At 44.4% G+C, this 25443-nt stretch overlaps 1 protein-coding gene and 1 long non-coding RNA gene across 2 annotated transcripts in view; one reads left to right on the top strand and one right to left on the bottom strand.

Annotated features, from left to right (window-relative positions):
• Positions 1 to 9751, bottom strand: part of LOC123745512 (3-hydroxyisobutyrate dehydrogenase, mitochondrial) — a 31289-nt gene extending 21538 nt beyond the window's left edge. The window contains exons 1-2 of the mRNA XM_069321901.1: positions 9602 to 9751; positions 7238 to 7329 (exon numbers count right to left, since the gene is read on the bottom strand). Coding sequence (XP_069178002.1) covers positions 7238 to 7329; positions 9602 to 9686 — 177 coding nt within the window. The 5' untranslated portion in view covers positions 9687 to 9751. The remainder of the gene's footprint in view (positions 1 to 7237; positions 7330 to 9601) is intronic.
• A 232-nt stretch (positions 9752 to 9983) lies between these two features.
• LOC138363055 (uncharacterized) lies at positions 9984 to 12227 on the top strand. The gene is made up of 2 exons (XR_011227997.1): positions 9984 to 10270; positions 11443 to 12227. It is a non-coding gene; the product is annotated as an uncharacterized lncRNA (long non-coding RNA).
• Positions 12228 to 25443: the final 13216 nt, after the last annotated feature.

Raw genomic sequence — 25443 nt, 5'->3', positions numbered from 1 at the left:
GCCAAAGAAGTCCACATCCGAGAGTCCATACATCCGGTGGAGCCTAATGGAAGGAGTCGGCATCAACCGTCCATTCCATAGACAGAGGAATGAACCAAGACAGGCCGTCCACCAGGATGTTGGAAACTGCCCGGATATGAACTGCACGGAGAGCCAAACCCAAGAATCCAGCAAACCAGTCACTCAAAGAGACCAGCCCCAAAGAGCCAAGGACTGAAGAGAATCCCTTGGTTCAGGCAATGAACCACCAGAGAACAATCCAAATGGAGCTTGATCATCGAACCCCGAGCAACCCAAACCCTCTAAAGTGCCAGCCAAATTGCTGCGAACTCCCGCACAGTGCTGTGAGCCCGATGGAAGGACTGAGCCCACTGCCCAGTGGCCAACCTGGTGAGCACTGGTCACCAATGCCCCAGCTGAGAGACGAGGCATCCGTGAACACATCGAGCGAGGGCTCAGGTAGGTGCCAAGAAACTAAACCCCGAAGCCTGCGACACAGCAACCGACGCAAAACTCCAGGGTGACTGAAGCCAACGATCACTAGAGTGGCAGAAGGGAGACCCCCAAAGGAACCAGAACAGCTGCCAAAGCCACACCCGACCCGATGGGTAAACAAGCACGGTAAAGTTCAGACTCCCGTACAGCTGCTCGAGCAACTGCCGAGTGACCCGGGAGCCCTCCAGAAACAGACGAAGTTGGGACTGCAGACGCAGCAACGACTTTAGAGGGAGAGACAAGGAAGCGGTCCGAGAGTCCCACATAAAACCCAGCCAAGTCCGAACACGGGACAGAACCAGATGTGACTTCCTCCAATCCATCATGAACCTGAACCCGGCGAGCTGGGAAAGAACCACACCCCTGGTGAGCAGACACGTGGACCGGCTGGGAGCCCACACCAGCCAGTCATTGAGGTAGGCCAGAACCCGAACCCCTAGCAGATGCAGACGAGCCCCACGATCTGGGTGAGACGCGTGAATACACGAGGTGCCAGATTCAGGCCAAATGGAAGGTAATAAAAGCAGAAAGCTTGCCAACCCACCACAAAACCTAACCAGTCTCTGAACCTCAGATGATTTGGGACGTGCCAATATGCATCCCAGAGGTCCAGACACCATCCAAGCATCCCGCTCCAAGAGAAGCCGGACCTGGGACAGAGTGGTCATCCGAAAAAAGGGGCAAGAAAGCCATGAGGTTCAGGTGGGACTAGTCCAGAATAAACCTCAGATCTGCACAGTCCTGTTTTGGGACTGGAAACAGGCAGGAAACCCACCTGAGTGATGGGGGTCATTTCAACCACGCCCAAGTGCAAGGAAAGAGGCCTGCCCCACTAGCCCCAAACCCCCTGGAGGAGAAAGGCCATCCAACACCACCATAGGCCAGAAGAAAACCCGAAACGCCCACGAATCGTGGGACCAAGCATGAGCAAACAGCGTGATCCCCCCCCCTCCACCGCCCAGTCAATGGGGCGACCCACGAAAGGGCCGATGTCCCTTACGAGAACCTGACCGATGAGCAGAGCGACCACTGCACTGACCAGATGCCTCCTGCTCCAAAGGAAGTGCCGGCTCAGAAACTGGCACCGCTAGACCATCCCGACTAGAGGAACCCGAGCCCCTGGCACAACAATTCCGGGAAGGCCTCCCGGAGAACCAACAAGTCCAACATGGGACAACAACAGGACAATGCCGCTTGCAGGAACTGCGTGACAGCAGACTCTGCAAAGAGCAACGGACAAAAGGACAATGAAAATCTATGAGTCAGAGACCAAGCGGATTCCAAGGAGAGAGCAAGCACAGCCTGTCGGCACATAAGGCAAAAAGCAAAAAACAGACACTGCCTCCTTGTGAATCGGCGCGAACAACTTCAACAAGGTAGCCGACGCCTTAGCCGCCGAGACAAGCGCACCAAATGAAGACCCGGCACCAAGCGTCTCCACATCCTTCTTAACTAGTCCGAGGATAGCTCGAGAAGGGGAAAAAAAAAAAAAGCAAGACCGAGGTCAAATGCCCACGGGCACGTAACCACCAAAGCAGTTGAAAGGGAGGGAACCTGCACATAAAGCTGCACAATGCCAACAACCCGAGGAAGCACAGGGGGAAAACAAGCATGCGTTCAGGCGCTGAAGCTCACCGCCAGGTAAACCTGAACCACAATTGAAGTCTCCCACCAATCAAGTATGTGGGTCCGACAAAACCCATGCCATGCTCCCAATGAAAAGAAAGGGCAGTCTGCTAACCAGGAAGACTCCGGTACATCGTAACACACCAAAAAGGGGAACCTTTACCTTGAGGTGCTTCCGGGGCTTAGTGTCCCCGCGGCCCGGTCGTCGACCAGGCCTCCTGGTTGCTGGACTGATCAACCAGGCTATTGGACGCGGCTGCTCGCAGCCTGACGTATGAGTCACAGCCTGGTTGATCAGGTATCCTTTGGAGGTGCTTATCCAGTTCTCTCTTGAACACTGTGAGGGGTCGGCCAGTTATGGAAGGTCGAACTGAACGCAAAAGAAGATGGATCCATCACCAAGGCGTAATCTGGGTCTCACAGGAGGTAAGCCACAGTGGCCTGAACCCCCTAGGCAGGATTTGAGAAGCCGAAAACCTTTGGAGGGAAGGAACTGAAGACCCCCAAGGGAACCCGGAACCAAACCCAAATCATACTCGTACAGGGAAGGAGGGAACCAACACCCAAGCGGGGTCAAATGGGGCCCAGACCCCTCCCCCCCTCAAAGTCAACTCCCCAACCTCGGGGTACTCCATGCCAGGACCCAGGGCAAAGCCCTCCTCCACACCCTCTGCCCTTAATGAAAAGGTAGAGTCCAGGGGAAAGGCTGAGAAGGGGGGCCCGCTGATAAGATCCAGAAGCCATGGCAGGAGGCGTAGGCTCAAATGCCTCCGTCGCCGACCAGGAAGGGGCAGTCCCCGATGTTGCCCAAGTCTCACTATCATTTAAACCCCGCCCTGATTCCGAAACCCTCAGACAATTGGTAGGCCAGGAGCTTTCAGGACAAACAACAACTGGGGGAAGGACATGGTAGTGCGAACGAAACCAAAGATGAACCGACTAATGCCCCCAAGTTCGGGTCCCAATAATCCAAGCATGGCAGCCTTGGGGCATCCGGGTGAGCAACTAACCTAGCGTGCTGCAGCAACCAACAGCTAGCATGCAACGCCGAAGCCGCCAGTACCCGAACATCAATATCAGAAGATTGGGTAATCTGGAGCACGAGCAAGAAGCAAGGCTCACATGACTCCGGGTCAAAGGTGTCACTGACCCAACAGGCAGCATAACGGAGGTAAAACTGGCGAGTGTCACCCTAAGACAAGGGAACAGAGCAACCTTCAAACTCGCACTCGGTTAGGTGGTACCCAGAGGGCGCATCCATTGGTCCAAAGAGCCCCAATGGGGTTTTCCAGGGACCTTAGGCTGACTGCTAAGGGAAGCCAAGGGAAGCCTAGGGAAGCCTAGGCAAGGTATTGCCAACCAGTTGGGCCCAAACTACCAAGAGAACTGCTAAAACCTAAACCCCTGCGATATGTACAAGCACGGGGGCCGAGCGGAGGACCACCAATATAACAGAAGGGTGGATAAACCAAGGGGGATAAACCAGAACCCCCCACCCACCAGACAAAATGAACAAAAAGAAAAAGAAAACATGAAAGCATGTCCCCTCCCAGGAAAACAGAACTGGCCACTGTGTATAATGGTAGACAAGCTGCACAATACCTTGCCCCCTACCAGCAACGATACCACTTCCTACCCAAGGTTAAACAGTGGCAACAAAAAACCCCACCTGGCCCCAAGGGCGGGCAATTGCCGAGCAGCAAAAGACCCCTACAGAAGCGGTTCCTGAATGCCCTGTGAAAGATAACCCCAAGAGACAAGGGCAGTACTTACAGGGAGCTTAGAGAAGGTCCTTAAGCATATGCGGCCCCATTACTGATGAAATATCCCTGCGCACCCATACACAGCAGAATACACCTCAAAGCACAGAACTGCAAGAGTCAGAGGCCAGAGTCGACGACCGCCACAGTTCACAACAGCCGAGGAACTGAATGCTGTAGCAGCCGGCGCGGGGAGGCTGCACGGACGATCAGCACGATGGCGTTAGTGACATTTGCTTGTTTGCTTGTTTTAGTTTAGCAGTTCTGCCTCCCTGTTCGGTTCCAGGTAGCAATTTTTATCATGTGGGGTTTGTTTCGTTATGCCTACCTTTCTGAGTGCCAAACCCTAGTCGATGGTAGCCATGGAATTCTTCCAAACACATGGGGGTTTCCATAGGCCCACTGCTCCTCATGCCCCTCTAAGGGGGCCAGGTTATGGCTCGTAGTCCCCGGTAAGCAAGAACTCCATTGATTGATGCCACAGTCTAATACATACATATCAGCCTGGTAAACTCCGGGGAGTCTCCAGGGCTCCCTACAGAAATTTCATTAAAAACTCATAACAGTAAAAAATAAAGAAATATTATCTAATGCACTCTGTACATCAAAGACACACACTCACATTTGTACAAAGCTGCTAAACACCACAATTGACATGGTGGAAGTACTGATAATCAAAATAGACATTCAAAATGTGGTGATTGTCTTGGTATATAAATTACCATTCCTCAGGAGTTTAAAGACCAATTTACAAAAATAGAATACTGCTCAGAAAACCTCACAAACCCTGCCCCAGTTATCTTGCTTGGTGATTTCAACTTGTGGCCCCTTAAAATGGAAAAATGTGGCAAATACAGTTATACTAAAGAAGTCTAGGAAGAAGTCTAAATGAGCACAGACAAATGATCTCTTGCATATTTGTGACAGATTTGTCTTAAACCAGCAAACAGTAAAACCTACTAAAAATTAAAATTGCCAATATCTTATTTTTACAAATAATGATGAACTGATTAATGACAATGATTACAACTATATGTTATTCAGATCACAACAAAATGGAAGTTCTGACATGCATGAGCCTGTGCAGTCTCAAATCCAAGAGAAGAATTCAGCAAATAAAATGTTAATAACAAGTGAATTAACTGATAACAAATAAAATAAGATCTCTCAGAAATATGTTGAGAAAGACAATGTAAACTTAAATCACTGCTTTGAGAAAGTAGGCATAGCAGCACCAGAAATATGTGCAAGTTACATCCCACTAAGGAGAAGGAGAAAAATATACAAACTGGAACGAGAACAGTGTTCCCTCTATAGACAATGAAAATAAATTGCAGATTTATATAGGCAAATGCTCCATTTTATCCCAAGAAAGACAAAAAGTAAAAGTAGAGAAATAAAATTGATTGAGCTAAAGTTCCAAGAATCATACAAAATCCAGAGAGAAAGAGAGATCAAATGGCCATAAGTGTAATAGAGAGGAATCCAAAAACTTTTTCTCCTATGCAAATTCGAGAACAAAATCTAGATCTTGTATTGTGAAATACTGTACAGAGGCTACAGTACGATTCTGTTTTCAGTGAACCCCTGAGCACATTAAAGATTAATGATCCAAATGAATTCTTAATGAAAGTGACACCAGAAATGAACCCATGTATCAGATGTCTACCTAACCCAACTTTACTTTGAAGTACTGTATTTTACCATTTGTACCTGTAGTCGAGTTTTTTTACCCGCTTTATCTGAGGGCCAGTAACCCTAGTGGCCTTGACAAGGTCAGGAAGCCAGCAGCTTGTTAAAAGTCACCCCTTTTGCCTCGATCTTTTCTATGTATATTTTAAAACTCAACACAGTTTTGGTTAGTTATGGCTTTGGCGGATAGGCAGTTTCATGGGTTAACAACCCTGTCGGTGAAAAAGCATCTCCTGTTCTCAGTCCTACATTGTGGCTTGTTGAGCTTGAAACTGTTGCTCCTTGTTTATGTAACATCTGACCTAAAGAAAATATCCAGATCAACATCCTCTAACTTGTTCAGTATTTTAAAATTTCAGTGAGATCTGCTCTGTCATGCCTGGGTTGCAGTGAAGGCCTTGTGGCCTTCAAGCATTCCTGATACAGATGACGACTTTGCTCTGGAATGACTTTTTGCACCTTCTCCAGAGCAGCTATGTCCTTCTGGAAATGAGGTCACCATGCTTAGATACAGTAATCCAAATGGGGGGTGCTCTTAGATCCTGTCTTTTTAACAAAATTGCCATATGTCCATGCACTCTGCAACAGGTACAGACTTCTGGAATTCTATATGTATTCATCAAGAATTGGAAAAACAAAAATTATCACAAGCCCTAAACATCCTTTGGGGATCGAGCCTAAATACCCGTACTGGTGTTATCCCTGACATACAGCAGAGATCACACCACTTCACAAAGGAGGTATGAAATTATAGACCAATTGCTCCAACATCACACCACACAAATTGAGTGGTAAGAAGTAAGACCACAAAATACACGGACTCACAGTGCCTACATAACTCTGGGCAACATGAGTCCAGGATAGGGTGCTCCTGCCTCTCACAATTGCTAGACCACTATGACATGGCCTTAGATGCCATGGAAAACAAGCAAAAAGCTGATGTAATGCACAGATTTTGACAAAATGTGACCATGGTGTTATTGTATACAAAATCTTCACAAAAGATATTATTGGCAAAGTAATTGTAGCCATATGCAAGTACTTTCGTTGTGGTCGTATGTTAGTACCAGTACTTTTGTTGTAAAGTGTAAACTTTGTCATATGTTTGTCTACAATCAAGTGGTTTTAGGATCGAATTCAGAGCAGTAACTCTAGACTTAACTTCAACAAATTACAAGATAAGTTGTAAGACCTGAACTTATTACTAACACTATAAAACCTCTCCCCCCCCCCCTGTGAGAATTGTACAGAAGATTTAAAATACCTATGTTTTACAGTCCATTGAAATGTAATACCAAATCTTTAAATATACAGTCCACTCACTAGAAATAAAAAAAAATACAAACTTAGCCACATAATTGCTCAAAGCTGATTATGTCATCAAAATTATAAATATTAATTAAAGTGTCCAGTAAATATTGCACTAAGTTTTAATGTCTAACAAATCAATTATTTAATTTCAAATAAACAATTTTGTAAATTCTTGAGTCAATAATTGTATTGAAACTGGATATTATGTCATCACCTGTAATTCTATTATAGATTTCTTTATGTATTTTATCAATCAGTCCTGGGAAGAGTAACCAGATAACAAACAAATCTGAAAAAGTTAAAACTATTACAAATATACAAACAAAGAATTTAATACTGTATGCAATCCTCACCTTCTTTACTAGATTGGAAGCCATTGGTCCCCCCATGTTTCCTAGTCCAATAAACCCCACTTTGGCTTGCGAGCTGCATCGCTTCACACTACCTGCACAAAGAAGGATTCCATTATTTTTCTAATAAAATACTTGTGCAGTTTAAAGTTATTACACCATAACAAAACTAATATATCCAATTGATTCACAAAGCCTTTACCACAGGAAATAAAGCCTAGTAAAATTTGTATTATTGCATAAGAAAAGGTAAAAATCTAAAAATAAACACATACAGTATTATAGTGTGCCCAAGTTGTCCATCTTGAATTTTTTTAAAGAGGAAGCTGGGTGATTTTTATGTTCAATTCTTTACTTATTTCTTTACACAATATAGAGTTGCAATTCAATTTCTGGTGTAAAAGACTAAATTACATTTGATGATAACCTCAGGTTATGATAACCAATTCATTGCAGTGAGGGATTTGTTGTAACCAGAGATGCCTCCAAGATGCATTTCCCATACCACTCGCTTAGCAAAATTTTAATTTCATCCTAACATAGACAACTACCAAATAAACACTAGGGGTGATTCTAGATCATTCACCTGAGGACCACAAAAAAATAGTGTGAAGAACCTATGCAATGTTTTCCAATTTCAGAATTGCTTTCAAATATATGGATGGTGAAATACTAAAGAAATTGTTCACTACCTTTGTGAGACCAAAGTTGGAATATGCAGCAGATGTATGGTGACCATACTTTAAGAAGCATGTGAACAAACTGGAAAATGTGCAAAGACATACAACTAAATGGCTTCTACAAGACAAGAGCTACAAGCAGAGGTTATGCTATAAATATGCAAAACCAAGAAAATAAGAAGAAACAGAGGCAATATGATCACTACATACAAAATAGTTATGTGAATTGATAAAATTGATAAGGAAAAATTCTTGAGACCTGGAACTTCAAAAACCATGAAGTCATAGATTTAAGCTAACTAAACAAAGATGCAGAAAAAATACAAGAAAATTCCCTTTCGCAAACAGAGTGGTAGACAGTTGGTACAAGTTAAGTGAGGTGGTGGTGGAGACCAAAACCGTCAGTAGTTTCAAAGCTTTATATAAAAGAGTACTGGGAAGACACGAACAACAGCACGAGCATAGCTCCCATCCTGTAACTACACTTAGGTAATCACCTGGTCCAATCAATAAAATGTTACATAATTAATTTTTTTCAGTTTTCTTACATTTTTCATACAAATTAATAATCCCACAAAGAAAAAATATTTTGAGGAATTTTTGTGCATAGGCAGGTACGGCCAATTTCAATAGCCGTTTGAGGGTTAAATAAGTATTCTAGATTAATAGCCTCCATCTTGTTCAGTATTTTAAAGGGCTTGACGAGGTCAGCCCTGCTGTGTCTGGTTTGTAGTATCATTGGTGTAAAGGCCTACAATTGTTCCTGGTATGAGAACTGACTTAGTTCTGGGATGATTTCTGTCACTGTACTGAGCTTTTTTCAATATACCTGTACATACATACATACATGTATATGCCCTTTTTATTGTAAGGATCCCAATACTTGGATTCAGTAGTCCAGATGGGGGCATTCCAATTGAATATCACTGACGAAGTTGGTGGAAGACCTGCAGTCAGCGAGGTACCCTTCATCAACCACTACCATGCAATAGTATCCCGGAAGACAACCTAATTATACTGTATATAAAAAAAAAAAATTCTTTATGCTAGATTTCATACATATTATTTTGTACCAAAATAGCTCACCAACAATTTTAACTAACTCAAGCATAACTAAACAACCTAACATATATACCATTTCAAGGATATGTTACTTTGCACACATGATGGTTTGCCAACATATTAAAGCCTATCTAACCTAAACCAACCTAACCAGTCTAACACGGCCTAACCTAATGATAGATACAATTCCGAAAATTGTAAAGCTTTGCCAAAATGCCTTTGTATGATCTAAGTCAGCTCGTTATAGTGCCTTACAATAATCTTACCAATCTGGATACAGACTTTACTAAAATACTGATGTAGGAGCTGGCTCTCCACTCCTTGGTTACATCAGAGGGATGCATCACTTCATACCAATGATGGTTCACCTTCTTTTACAATTACCTAACCAAACTTTGCCAGACGTGTGTGTGATATAACGGTACACTAGTTACATTAGCTGTGAATAAAATGAGTAACAGTTAAACAGAGCATCTCTCGAGGACCATTACGAGCCGTACTGGTGTAAGGTAAGGGAGAAGCCCCACAAGAAGCCGACACCATAAACCCGACAATTATGGTGGTTGGCGGCGGTGTCTGGCCAGGAGCCGCACCTGGCCGCCTCGGGGACGCCTCATGCCATTACCTGACAACTTGCGGCTAGAATTAATGCTTAAGACCCGGCGAGAACACTTGGAAAAGAGGAACATCCCAGGCCCATAGTATGCCATTGTTGTGCTCGTCGGCTCCCCGGTCAGGGTTGCCAGATACAAATTGCTGAAAGTAGCGAGCTGACGGTCAAAAAGTAGCGAATTTGTAATAAGAGTAGCCCAATTTTTTCATAAGTGACTGATTTCAGAGTAATATATTTTGATATATAGAGTACACTACACGATGTTAATTGTTTTATTCATATTATTTCTGCACACACACACACACACACACACACACACACACACACACACACACACACACACACACACACACACACACACACAAAAAAAAATGGTCACTGCTTGATCGCAAGCGGGGATATTTCTGATGGGGGAGAAAGAAACATTTGCGCAGCGCGTCCCGTGGCGTTGCGCGGGCAGTCTGGGGCCGTATAAATACGGGCGCACAGAGGGGCTCTGCCTTCACTCCGCCTGCCCCCGCCGCTGCCCTCGCAACCACTCCCCGGACGCCCGACTCCGCACGAGATGGACAACACGCCAGCTGTCTCGGTACCTGACCTCTCTCTCACGGACATCCTGGGGCCCTCGACACCCCAGACCGTTCCGGCAGGGCCCTCCTGCCCTACACTTTTAACCCCAAGGTGAGGTTTTCTGTTCAATTCTAGTCAGGTCCTCCCCAGTGCGGCGTGTGCCAAGCGCCATCCCCTCGCGGTACGTGCGTGCCGCCTTAGTTAGTCCTTTGGGCTCTCTGCTGTTAGTTCCCGCGAGAGCTGGGGCGCCCCCGTGCCGTGCTGGTCGCGTGGCTGGCTTAGGGTCGGCGTGCCCCGGGCCGCGTCCTTAGTGGCCTGCGTTCAGTCTCCCCTCTTGTGGGGCACCGTCCAGCCGTGCTCGTACGTGTCCAGGGGGCCCCGCAGTGCGGCGTGCCCAGGCGCGCGCCTGCCCGGGGCCCCGTCGGCGGCCAGGCGCGCCCTTGCCGGCGTCGCCATGTGGCCAGGCGTGGTGGGCCCTACGCCCTTTGTGCTCTGCCTTGGGGCCCTTCCCTCGCCGCCATCGACCACGTGTCTGGTCGTCTGGGCGTGCTTCGGCGTCCTTCCCGCCTTTCCTTCGGGGCTCCCTGTCGCCGGCCCGCCGGGTTCCCTGGGTGTCCCAGGGGGCCAGGTTTCGCCTTGTCCGAGGACATGTGTCGCCGTCGGCGACGGATTGTGGCCAGGTTCGGTCCTACGCCCGGGGCGCATGTTCTCGGCGGCGGCGACACGTGGCCAGGCGTGGGCGGCCCTATGGCGGGCCCCGCCTTGGGGCCCATGCATGCCTTGCCGGGTCGTCACGTGCCTGGCCGGCAGGGCGTGCTTCTGCGTCTTTCCTGTTTTTCCCTCGGGTGTTCCCTGTTGCCGGTCTGCCGGCTTCCCTGGGATGTCCCCAGGGGTCGGGTCTCCCTGAGCGGACAAGCGTCGCCCCTGGCGACGACTCGTGGCCAGGTCCGGCCCTCCACCCGGGCCTGCTACGGGGCACACGCCTGGTCGTGCTGCCACGTGGCACGGCGGTCCGTAGCGCGCACGGTTGGGCTGTGTCCCGCCCTTCCTGTTCCCTTTTGGGTGCTAATCCCTTCATTGCTACAGTATAATTATTCGGAAAACTCTTTATTCATCCAGGATTGTTAATTAAGGATTCTCTTAATTCCTGCTGCCGGGCTCCCTCCCCCCGTTTTTCGTCTCCGTATTGATTCAGCTAGGGTTTCACTCTCGTCTGTGCTCTTGCCTGTCACGATAACACTGCATGCCGCTTCTGCCCACCCTTACTGCCTTATATCTTTCAGCCCGGGGGAGGTGAGCTACGCGACAAAAAATCGACGCACGCTCCGACTGGACCAGGTATCGCTTATATGGTCAGGAACCAACACTCTTCGGATCCTACAAGCGCTCCTGTCACCAGGCGAGATTTCTCCAGGATCCTACGCGCTGCCTCTCGGCGCTAGGCTTGCCTCCAGATGACTACGCCCCGCACCCAGCTGTCTCGGGACGGGCTCGCCACATCAGAAATAATGGCAGACGGCAGGCGGAAGAGTAGTGCTCTCACATCCTACGTCAGACGGGACGTTGTTGCTCTGCCACTTTGAGTGCCTCACGCGGCCAGCTGGCACTCGCCCTTCGGGGGGGGGGGGGGGGGTCCGGCCGCTGGCCTGCGGTGGGGGTGCAGTGCCGGTCCCCAAGTGTCCCGCTGTCCGCAGCTAATACTTTGCCCAGTCTAGGTGCTAGTAAGCCCTACTTGTAGTCACACCCCCTTCTCCTTATTCATTAGGTCTTTTACGGCCTCTTGGCCGGGTACATTACGTGTTATGTGGTCTCTCACTTATTAGTTATTCTTTGTGTCCTGCCTGTTATATCCTAGTGTTATATAATTACTACACATTTGCACTCGGCCTTAATTCTAGTACCAGTTAACCTTTAGGTTTCTGCAGAATTAGTTTCCATGTCACTATAGGCTAAGGTCTCATACTTACTACGGGTGTACCTTTTAAGTTAAATCTAGTCCTCGGACTTGGAATTGTTACTGTTAATTCTTACTTTATATATTTTAATATAAACGTTATATATTTACTTACTTTATATATTTGAAACTTTATATATTTACATGTTCAATATTAAGTTTAATATAATATAAACTTTGTTATAAGTCTATAATATAAACCGTGTTTAATATAAACTTTATATATTTACTTACTTTATATAATTGAAACTTTATATATTTACATGTTCTGCAGAATTTAATCTTCAATAAATTTAAAGCCCCATACTGCCAGTATCTTTCTTCCCCTGATCAGAAACCCGGATTTCTAGCAAACATATAAACATAGTTCACACATATAAACGGAGCTCTACAAATCAAGGGACCCAGAGTGTGGAATGACCTTCCCAATCATATTAAAGACTGTACCTCTCTCAACCAGTTTAAGATAAAAACTAAGCACTACCTAATAAATTCCCTGTAACCTACCTTACCCCTCTATTGTCAACCCATGCCTGTTCTTTTAAACAACGCTGTTTGTCGACCTAATTGTATTTGTGCTGCTTTTTCTGCCATGTTCCCCTCTTTTTTACTTTTATTTGTACTTGTTCTCAACACATTTTATACTTTAATCTCAATTAGTATTAAGTTTTAGTCTTTAATGTTTTTCCAGTCCACAACGCTTTGCGGAATAGTGGCTTTAGGCATTGTATGTACTAGCTCTATCTATAAATCTATCAATTTTTGTATAACCTCTTGTATGTATTTTACCTGAATAAACATTTATTTATTTATTATTTATTAAAGAGCCTTAGCAAACAAACCTGGAGCCCTAGTACACAAACAACCGCTGAAGCACAACCATGCACGAACCGAAGCCTGACCATGCACAACCCACAGCCCAAGTGACACCCCCGGAGCCCGACCAGTTATTTAACCGGAGCCCGACCAGTTATTTAACCGGAGCCCGACCAGTTATTTAACCGGAGCCCGACCAGTTATTTAACCGGAGCCCGACCAGTTGTGTAACTGAAGCTCGACCAGTTGTGTAACCAAACCCCGACCAGTTGTCTAACCTTAAGCCTAGCAAGTATACATCTCATCCAACCCCACAAAGCTAAACAGTCCCAGAGCACAACCAAGCTCCATTCCTAGCTCGACCAAACAAAAATCTCATTAGCCCTACCTAAAATCCTCCACTTGCCCGAGAGACCAACTATTGACCCATAACAAACAATTGAACTATATACCAAAAAAGAAACCCGGATTTCTAGCAAACATATAAACATAGAGCCTTAGCAAACAAACCTGGAGCACTAGTACACAAACAACCGCTGAAGCACAACCATGCACGAACCGAAGCCTGACCATGCACAACCCACAGCCCAAGTGACACCCCTGGAGCCCGACCAGTTATTTAACCGGAGCCCGACCAGTTGTGTAACCGAAGCTTGACCAGTTGTGTAACCAGACCCCGACCAGTTGTCTAACCTTAAGCCTAGCAAGTATACATCTCATCCAACCCCCACAAAGCTAAACAGTCCCAGAGCACAATCAAGCTCCATTCCTAGCTCGACCAAACAATAAATCTCATTAGCCCAACCTAAAATCCTCAACTTGCCCTACACACCAACTATTGACCCATAGCAAACAATTGAGCTATATACAAAAAAAGAAACCCGGATTTCTAGCAAACATATAAACAGAGCCTTAGCAAACAAACCTGGAGCACTAGTACACAAACAACCGCTGAAGCACAACCATGCACGAACCGAAGCCTGACCATGCACAACCCACAGCCCAAGTGACACCCCCGGAGCCCGACCAGTTATTTAACCGGAGCCCGACCAGTTGTGTAACCGGAGCTTGACCAGTTGTGTAACCTAAGCTCGACCAGTTGTGTAACCAGACCCCGACCAGTTGTGTAACCTTAAGCCTATCAAGTATACATCTCATCCAACCCCCACAAAGCTAAACAGTCCCAGAGCACAACCAAGCTCCATTCCTAGCTTGACCAAACAAAAATCTCATTAGCCCTACCTAAAATCCTCCACTTGCCCTAGACATCAATTATTGACCCATAACAAACAATTGAACTATATACAAAAAAAAGAAACCCGGATTTCTAGCAAACATATAAGCATAGAGCTGTAACGGTTCTATTGTTACGTAAAGTATGGTGACAAATAAACACAGACACTAAGATACTATATATATATTTGGTCGAATATACAGAAGTACACAGGTGATACGTTGGTGTGAGTTGAGCGCACTGAGCGTTGGTACAGTATCTCACAAGTGTCTGCTCTAGACCACACTTGAAAGTAGACTAGCCAATGTTCGCTACACCGCTGCTTATATTGCTCGGGCAACACCTCACCGTGTTGCCCAAGCAACGCCTCACCTCATTCATCTCCAAAGGTTGACAGGAATATTAACACTATATTTGGAGCGAGTATATTATTGGATAAATGACCATTTGGTCACCACTTGGTCCGGGAGACATCTCCCGTCACGCAGGGTGCAGTTGCGCCTCCACAGATCTCCAGTATCATCTTTTTATACTGGTAATGGCTCGAAAGGGCCACCACTTACGGGCTATTCATGCCCGTGCCACCTCTTGGGTGGCTTAATCTTCATCAATCAATCAATCTATTGGATAATCTACTCGCTACAGAGCCTTAGCAAACAAACCTGGAGCACTAGTACACAAACAATCGCTGAACCACAACCATGCACGAACCGAAGCCTGACCATGCACAACCCACAGCCCAAGTGACACCCCCGGAGCCCGACCAGTTATTTAACCGGAGCCTGACCATGTCGCCTTCGACATAGCCTTCCACGCCACCCCCTGTCGCCTACAAGGGCGGCCCACAAGGGGCTCTTGATTGAGTGAAGTTTTCATTGTTACCCATAGGCGTTCCAGAGCAGCCGGCCCATCTCCATTATCCTAAGGTACAGTCCTGACCGTGTTTCCCCTCCACGCCCGCGTGTGGGGCGCCCTGTTTTAGTTAGGAATGTCCCCAGTGCCCGGCGTGTGCCCAGCGCCTGTCCCCGGTCGTGCGTGCTCTGACGCAGTAGCTAGCTGCCCCAGGTTTAATTGCCCTCTCTAAGGACCCCGCCCTGCGGGCTGCACGGTGGGGTCCCTCCCCGCCCTCAGTCCTGTGCCCGGGCGTGCGGGTCGTGCCATGCACGTGTGGCTCCCCCTTCCGTACGAGGGCGGGCGGCGCCGCTCTGGTGGTGTCGCCCACGTGGCCAGGCTCAGTGGCGTGCTTGCCATGGCGTGGTCCCTGGGGGGCAACCTTCGCTCCTTGCCCTAGTGGGCGCCTGGGCCACGAGGTGTGCACGTGCGGGCTCTTCTACGCCCGGGGGCGGGCGGCGCCGCATCTGGTGGTGTCACCCACGTGGCCAGGCTCAGTGGCGTGCTTACCCTAGGCGTGGTCCCTGGGGGCACCCTTCGCCCCTTGCGTGCGGGCTCCTCTACGCCCGGGGGCGGGCGGCGCCACTGTGGTGGTGTCGCCCATCTGGTCATGGCTCTCAGGGGCTTGCTTGCCCTAGGCGGGGTCCCTAGAGGCTCTGTTTCGCCCTCGTCCTGTGGGCGCCTGGGCCACGAGGCATGCACGTGCGGGCTCCTCCACGCCCGTGGGCTGGAGTCTCCCACGCCTGGTGGCGTGGCCCATGCGGACAGTCCTAATGGTTTCCTTGCCTAGGGGGCGTCACTGGGGCCCGGAGGTGTGCACGGCGTGGCCTAGTGTCCGTGCCTGGGGTACGGCGTGGGCCACGTGGACGGGCTCCTTACGGCTCTCACACTTCTGGGGGCTGCATTAGGGGCCTTGCCTCGCCTCTCGCCCGGGCTGAGGGGCACGAGGTGTGGACGTACCGGGCTCTCGCCCGCCACTGAGGGCCTCCTGCAGGCGGCGACCGGGTCTGGGGGCCACGTAGGGTGCACGTGCAGGCTCCCCCTATGTCCCGTCCCGGCTGCTGATGTTCCGGCGGAAGTGGTTCTCACTGATGATCCAGCAGCCGAAGGCTCAGCTGGCGGTGTTCCTTCTGAGCATGCCCTTCCCGCCCTCAGTACCGTGCCCGGGAGTGCGTGTCGTGCAATGCACGTGTGGGCGGCCAGCGCCACACCTGGTGGTGTTGCCCGCGTGGCCAGGCCCAGTTTATTTATTTCGTTATTTATTTCCTACTTTAATAAAATCGAGAATTACCTCAGTTCCGAAGAATCGAGTCAGTCGAATCCAGCCAATTATTCTTTATTAGTGTTATCCTTTATAGTTATCATTATTTATTATTATTCTTTATTATAATCGTCATTAATCTATTCTTAATTATTGGACAGAGAACAACTGCTGTATCACATTACTCGATGTCGTATAACATAACTGAGCAGTGCACAAGCGATTGTTAATCACTGGCTGGTTCGTCGCCCTTACTATTGTTATTCTTCATTGTTATTATTCTCTATTATTTATTCTTTATAATTAATTATTCACCCAGCTGCTGAAGTTCCGGCTGGCGCGGCCCAGCCGATGATCCAGCAGCTGAGGCTTCAGTTACTAAGAATCTTTACTTTAAGAAAAGGTTAAGTTTTCTTTATGCTTATATTATCTTTATTAAGATCAAGAATTAATTCGGTTCCGAAGACTCGATTCGGAACAATACTATCAATTATTCCTTTATTATTGTCTCCATGATTATTATTCTTCATTATTATTACTCTCCATTAATTATTATTAACCCAGCTGCCAACCGTTGGACCAGCAGCTGAGACTTCAGTTACTAAGAATCTTTAATCAAGAATCTAATACCTTTTCTCTATGCCTATATATTACGCAACAGGTGTCGCATCACAACCTGATCCTACGACGACGGACGATATTCGACCAAATATATATATAGTATCTTAGTGTCTGTGTTTATTTGTCACCATACTTTACGTAACAATAGAACCGTTACATTGGTGACCCCAGAGAGTTTCGACGATACCCAGCCACGATGGACTACAACATGAACTCTCACTGGACCTCTACTGCTACTGTTTGCTGTGATGGAACACTGCCAACACCCTCGCCACAGCTATGATTTTCATCGCGTCCATCTCTGCATTTTCATCTACTACGGCTTGCTGCTCCACGATCGTTACTCACTCATCTGACAGCCTCATCAATGATTACATCATGTTGGATCTACAGCTTGTCCTGCCGACTCTCCGTCGCTGCCAGGGCACTGCTTGTCCTACGCCCACGACAGCTGCTCTGTCATCAGATTCATCTACACGTTCACTGCATTTTGATACTCGGCCGACTCAAGCCCTTTGCGCAGTACAGGACTTACAGCTTGCGTTTCCGACACTTCGTCGCCTTCAGGACAATTCAGCTCTAGATGTGATTACCTCGTTGTCCTAACTACGTGCCTACATTACCTCCTAATGTCCTGGTGCCCGAGCCCATCCGCCCCGGATCTAAATGTTCCACCAGCGACCCAAGGACGCAACAATTATGCACATTCTTCTCTCCTGCTACACCGAGCTTGTCCACACACTGCCTACATCTTTTGGTACCAGACTACAATTTCCACAGTCAACAATGTAGTACTCGGCGTGTACAGTCCTAATCAACCCAAGACGCTACAGCTTCGACACAGAGCAGACAGCAGACTACGACCGCATCGAGCCGCCACGCTCTCCCACATAGAGCTCCACGACTCCGGCCTCACTCAGCTCTCTGCTCTGCTCCAGGCTTCGTCTCAACGTCTGCGACACTGCTAAATCCAGAGACACATCCGCCGACTACGCAGTTCACTTTTCGACCACAGTTACCAGCAGCACCGCCACCTACGACAACGGACGATCCTGTGCGACCTCCCACCCTACGACCCCAGTTAGATGACATCAGCGAAGAGGAGGAAGTTAACTTTGATGGTTATGTAACGCGAGCAGGGCGTACAATTCACCGACCAGCTAAGTTCCTTGATCAAGTATTTTTCCTTTCATCCCCTGGGAGGGGGAGTTCTGTAGCGAGTAGATTATCCTAATAATATACTCGCTCCAAATGCATTGTTAATATTCCTGTCAACCTTTGGAGATGAATGAGGTGAGTTGTTGCCCGGGCAACACGGTGAGGTGTTGCCCGAGCATATAAGCAGCAAAATAGCAAACATTAACTAGTCTACTTTCAAGTGTGGTCTAGAGCAGACACTTGCGAGATACTGTACCGACGCTCAGTGCGCTCAACTCACACCAAAGTATCACCTGTGTACTTCTGTATATTCGACCAAATATATATATAGCATCTTAGTGTCTGTGTTTATTTGTCACCATACTTTACGTAACAATAGAATCGTTACACAGTTATCCCCACTCTCGCAGCCTAAGTTGCCAGCAGTACACTTTTCTGAGGTTGGAAGAAAACGTACTCAGATTGGGGACTTGTTTATTTTATAATGGTAAATAATAAATTAATATATAATAAATTAATATATAATAAATTAATATACAATAAATTAATTTATTATATAAATTAATAAATTAATAAATAAAATTATTATTATATAATAAATAATAATAATAACAAATAGTATAATGATAAGCAATTATTTTTAATGAATCAAATAGCTAATTAGGATGAATGATAAATAATTATTGACTAGTGCATAACAATAAAGTATTAAGAAATAATTATAATGAATAATCCTTAATGATAAAATAGAGAACAATTACAATTAATAACTACATCCATAGGTAGTAAATGAAAGTTGCATTAATTAGACTAATTACAATTCATGGGAATATTTCTTAGCTATCTGCAGGCTTATCACTTTGGGGGTTCCGGCGGAGCACCCCCAATCCCGCGAGGGCCAGCGGGAGAAGGATTAAGGAGAAGGGGTTCCTTACTCTTACTAGCACGTAGACTGGGCAAAGGATTAGCTGCGGACAGCGGGACACTTGGGGACCGGCGCTTAACACTTTGATGCGGGTCCCACGCACCTGTGCCTTTGCTTCTCACGTTACCTCTGCACACCAGCTTCTGCCCACCCTTACTGCTTTAATACTTCCAGATCCACAATAGAACGATGATGAGGAAACCTGTGATGATCGAGGAACGCGCGGTGGGACCCGAAAGGTGGACCACGGCTCGCATGTCCACCGTGCGAGGTATCCTGGGAGGCGACCGACACGCTTCTAAGCTGACACCTCCACTCCACCCACACCCGTGGGGCTCACCACAGCGACAATGACCAACACGGGGTCGACCCTGGGGAGTCGGCCTCGGAGTGGATAGCGTTCACATTCCCACACCCGCCCTGGGGCCAGTCTTCCAGGACTGGTCTCTGTGAGGGCGGGCTACTACGACGAAGATATACTCGGGATCGACCAGTCATTCGCCATGGTGGAAAGCGCTCCCTGCATGGAGTACAAACCCGGCAGTAGGTACTCCTCCCAGGGCACAGTCGGTGGGCCATCCCGCCTCTGCTCCACGGCTCGTCAAGATGGCACTCCGTCGGCCCACCAAGCGAGCTGCGTCAGTTAGCAGCATATCTGCCTAGTAGACCCGGAATGGTACCTTTTTCAGTCAGGAAAACCTGATTGTTTTTTAATGGCCTCTCCGGGCATACGGGCACGCTTACGACCACGGTAGCGAGAAGTCATGTTCCTACTTATAGCAGCCAGCTTCCGCTCGCCCTTCGGGGGTGGGGGTTCTGCGCCGCTGGCCCTCACGGGATTGGGGGTGCTCCGACGGAACCCCCAAAGTGATAAGCCAAGAATACCAAGAATTGGAATTACCGTAAATTCAATCATGCAACTTTCAATTAGAGATGTCTCTTCACTGTATTTGATTTAATACATTATCATTATAACGGCTATCCATTAATTTTATTTCTGTATAATAATTTATGGTTATTCACTAATCATTATAATTAATTCCACTTTAATTATCTATTTATTCGTTATAATGAGCTATTATGCGTCTTCATTTAAGGATTACCAATTATTTAATAATTAATTATGACGTATTATTAATTAATTATTTGTATTTAAATAATTAATTATTATTATTATAAAATAAAATAAGTCCCCCACTCTGTGAGCGTTTTCTTCCAACCGCAGAAAAAGAGGTGATATAATTCATGTGACACATGATCACCCTGTACAAAATAGTAATAGGAATCAATAAAATTTACAGATTTTTTTTTTTAAATGGTAACTTTAAGAAGAAGAGGACATAGGTTCAAACTTAGGAAAGAAAGCTGCCAAAATAACATTAGAAAGTTCATTTTTGTAAACAGAGTAGTAGACAATTGGAACAAGTTAAGTGAAATGGTGGTGGAGGCCAAGACTGTCAGTAGTTTCAAAGTGTTATATGACAGTACTGGGAAGATGGGACACCACAAGCATACCTCTCATCCTGTAACTGCAATTGGGTAATTACAACTGAGGAACCCTGGTTCAATCCCTTGGCAGAACATAAATGTTTTGACACTTTTCCTTTTACACTTGATGGCTCTGTTCACCTGGCAGTAAAATAGGGACCCCAGGAGTAAGACAATTGTTGAGGGTTCCATCTTGGAGGTTTTTAGTTGTCCTAGGGAGGGAGGTGTGGAACTTGATCAACTTAAATACAGGCTTTTTGTCCCTGACAATTGGTATTAATAATATTTTTTTTAATTAATTATTTTTTTATTTAATTAATTAATATTAATTTTTATTAAATTAATCATGTAGGCGATGACACTAAATCTGCCATCTGATGACACTAAAATGCAACATCCCTGCTTCAACAGTAACATTCCGATAATGCTAAAATCATCTATCCCATACAGTAATTCCATATTTTTTTTATTTTTTTTTTGTGGGAGTGAAGAAGCATAGGTGTGGAAATAGCATATCAGGGGACCATCCAGAGATCAACTCTTCCGGGTATCTATCTCTCATATTACCCGCTAGAAAAGTATGGAAGTTACGTTTTTTTATTTATGGAATGATCAGTGCATATATTGTACTGTAATTCAATATTTTAATTTTAATTTAGGTTGAAATTACAACAAATATGAGGAATATCATAAACATACATATTTTCAGAACTGCCATAAATAATCTATTACCAAAACATTTTGTTTTGCATCTATACTCTAGACAATTTATTTGTGAACTTTTTGACACCATATTTATAGTTATACAGTATTCCCAAAATTAACTGGGAAAATATTAAAAAAGGAAAGAGTATAAACATTTTAGATGTAGCTGCATGGGATCTGCTCTGCAAAAGTTATTTACGAGGCAGAACTCCTAGAGAGGTCTAAGTGACATCAAAGGGGAATTTGGACGAGATGCATCAGATATAGGCAACTAGGGCTATCAGTAACTTGTTACATAAAACTTCAGTATAAAGTTTGTCAAGGAATTAAAAGATAGAATTCTTTGGTGATATTTATTATGAAACCAATGTTTTACAAGCATTGTGAGCTATGCAATAAGATGTAACTGGCAGCGGTGGCGACAGATGTGATGTTACGAGATCAGCAAAAATGGCCTGGATGATAGTTCCAGAAGCACACAAGTATTTGGAACACAGATGAAATGGTGAATAATATTTAATTAGGGCAAGAATGAGTTGTTGACCACAAATGATAAGCTAATATTTAACTTAGGATTTTAGTTTCTCAAACAGTTTATATGTCTATATCTTTGAGTACATACTTGAGATTCAAAAGCTAATAATCAGTGGCGTGAAGAGAGAATATTAATACAGAAATCTAGATTTAGCTCCATTTGGCTCACAGTTCAGTTACATTTATGTATATATTTTTGTGACTGCATTTTAATCGATATAAAAACTTGTTCAGCAAATATTTTAATAAAACCAACTTATTTTGACCCGGTTCTTTAAGTAATATTTTCTTACCTTAGACCAAACACAAATTGTTGTAATATATATACAATATATATATATATATATATATATATATATATATATATATATATATATATATATATATATATATATATATATATATATATATATATATATATATATGTAATATAATATTTTCACAACTTTTAAAGACCAAAATGCATTTCACAGAAGAGATGTACAAATTCATATCAATAGTAAAACATTATGCATGACACAAGTCCATATTACAGGTATCTTGACACTTCTTTGAGCAGATGAAATAAATATAATAGCCCGACAAAGCGACAAAATATTTGTAACAAATTTAAAAATGTTTTTGTAATTCACATACTTTACCAGCATTTGAATTACTTTTAGTTTTACTTAACCATTTTTCATCAAAATAGTTTGAATGAGAATGCTGTACAATGATATCACAAATGAAATGTGTATATGAGAGCTAAATATTGGCAATTACAAATAATTTTATTTCAGCAATTTCAGGGATTTACACATTTTAAGAGAAGGAATTTAATTTCTTGCATGTTATGAATTAATTTCATGAGTGATGCATTAGTATATGGAATGTGTTAATTTATCATATAGAGTGAATTAACTGCTTGCTGTAGGGTATAAAAGCACCATTGAACAGAGTGAAGAAGTAGCTATATAAAGAAAGTTTTTTTGTTTGATGTATTTAATTATTACAGTAATAAGAATATGGAATGATTTATTCTATATGAAATGAAGGGACTGCCTATGGTAACAAAGAGTACAGTACTGGATATTGTCACATGAAACATGCAATGTTCACATGATGAGATGAATGTGAAGTTTATTTGCATCAACAGAATAGTATTTTTAGTGCAAGAAATAATCATATAATTCAGTATATGAAATTAATATTGACCAAAACATGTGGAATAAGCATGCAGTCTTCCAGAGAAGCCAATCCCAGGAAAACTTTTTAATTTGCCAAAAGGAACTTTTGTCCTGATGACCTCCATTCTCCCACATTCACACAGCAGCCCCATGCAGTGGTATATCACAGTCTCAAACTACACAATCTTAGATATTGCTATTCCTTCTTGGTTTTCTCTTCCTCACTCTTTTCGTTGTGGATTTCTTACCCTCATTTTATATTTATGTTTGTTTTTGTCCCATTAAATAGCAATGCCTTCCCTAGCTTTCCTGTCCAACAAGTTTTAAGCACTCTGCTGTTAGATTTGAAGTCTCACATGTTGACATTTGGCACAGTGTCCAGGGAAGATAGTGCTTAGACCATCTTGCTTTGAAATATGGCAAGAAACATATACAACTCCGATGAATATACAAACAAAATTATTAGTTGATGTTGAATGGAATGAGTGCATAATTTTCAATAAGCATTTACTTCACTAACTTTATTGGAGTCTGGCTGCTTTTCTGCTTTAATCAGGAGAAATATCAGATCGGCTGAATTACTCATTTATCTTATAATCAATTTCAATATATTTTCAAATTGTTGTAAATGTTTTTTGTTTTTTTGCAACTATTTCTGTAACATATAATGTAAAAAGACAAGTAAAATTATAAATTTTGTATATATATTTTTTTGGAGGTGACTCTTTTTCATACTATGATGATAGTAAACATGATCCTAATACAAACTAAAATAGTTTTGTAAGATTTATAAAAGCATGATGCAGCCTCTCATTATATAAGCTTCTCTATATAAAGATTGTGAATTTAATTCTTAATTCTAAGGTGAGTTTTTAATATGAACAAGTGATGTCCTTTGGCAGTGAGGATGAACAATGCTGAGACCGAACTGGACACTGCATCTCCCAATCTATGGATGCTTCAAAGTCAAAATAAATGCCTATACAATACATATCAAGGAATTTAAATTACTTATATGTATACAGTAAATGAATGCCTAAACTTTAGAAAATCATCATTTGGAGAATCACTCCAGAGAAACCATGACACAGGCCATAATTGCAGACAGGAATACTAAAATAAAAAGTAAAACTATTAACTTAAAAAAAGCATTGCATTAAATGTAATGAAATGCCATTGTCTGCTAGGCCTTTAGTAGCTTGGTGCTTAAACACGTCAACTACTATGCTGTAGGAATGTACAAGGCTTCCAAAACCCACACTGATCTTCCAAGTGCCAGAGAAGCATCAGTGGTTTGCTGGACACCCAAATGTGTCAAAAATGTGGAACACCTTTCAAGGTGATGACAGAAGTTTGGGGATCAGAGATTGGCATAAAACTTAGAAAACCCCAGTTGTGGAATTCATCCACTTCACCTGAATAGGATCACAAAAACATGCAATACAAATTGAATATATATTTTAGTGGCAACATGTTGTTATGTAAACAATAAAGAATGTTTTATAGACTGTAATGTTGTGGTAGGTTGTGGCTTGCCACTGTCAGATGCTGGCACATGTGACAAGCCAACTTGGGTGGCTTCATTCTTCAGTGTGTGCCTACACAGAGTACTGGTTGGTTGCAGTGTGTGTTTCTCATTTACCAAGCCATTTTTATCTTATCTGTTTTAGGTAATAAATATTTGTTATAACACTATATAATAATTTTAATTGTGAGTAGGTACAGTAATTAGATTTAAAAAATTATATCTCTATTGCCACATGCAACATGAATGATAAACATTTTCTTCTTCCTTTTTATTTAAATAAAATTGTTAAAACCATCCTTAGTTTCACCCCCATGCCCACAAAAGACAAATAGGAGTGCCCAGGCACAGTGGCTAGAGTCCCAGGGCACACAATTAGGTGCTCCCAGGTACTTAACTAGAGGCCCAGGTCACACAACTAGAAGCCACAAGCAGTAGAGCTGAAAGGCCAATAAACCATAGGAAAATACCTCGCCTTGCAAAAAAACATGTATTGAGAAAATAAAACAAGCATGTCAAATAAAACTTCTAAGGGCTGAAGCAAATTTGTTGTGCCTCTTAAGCCACAAGCACCACGACTCTCGGGATAAGGACAGTAAGCATAAAAATGCTGCTGCAAGCAGTATATTGTATCCAAGATGCATAGTTATGGTTCCATGGGATTCAAAGTAAGCTATTCCAGTCTGGTAATGGAAACCCACCCAGGAAGCAGGAAGGGCTGTAAGGCACCCACCTAACTTGTATGTAGTGGAAATACAAGAGAAAAACCTCCACAGTAGAAATAAACCTTCAAGCCTAGAAACAAAGTTCGCCAAGAGGGACACAGGGCAAACACAAACCCTTTTCAGACAACCACAAAATCTTGACACTGCTTCCCCATCACAGAAGAGGAATGGCCAGGGTTGGAGTTTACTATAGGAAAAGAGGAGTGTGGAGTGCTAGGAACAGAGACCTCCAAGCTTTTTACCCCCTCCCCCCCAAAAAAAAATCCACCATACCAAGGGGA

The sequence above is a fragment of the Procambarus clarkii genome, chromosome 10, assembly GCF_040958095.1.
Source record: "Procambarus clarkii isolate CNS0578487 chromosome 10, FALCON_Pclarkii_2.0, whole genome shotgun sequence".
Lineage (NCBI taxonomy): Eukaryota > Metazoa > Arthropoda > Malacostraca > Decapoda > Cambaridae > Procambarus > Procambarus clarkii.
This window is presented reverse-complemented; position numbering and strand designations above follow the sequence as displayed.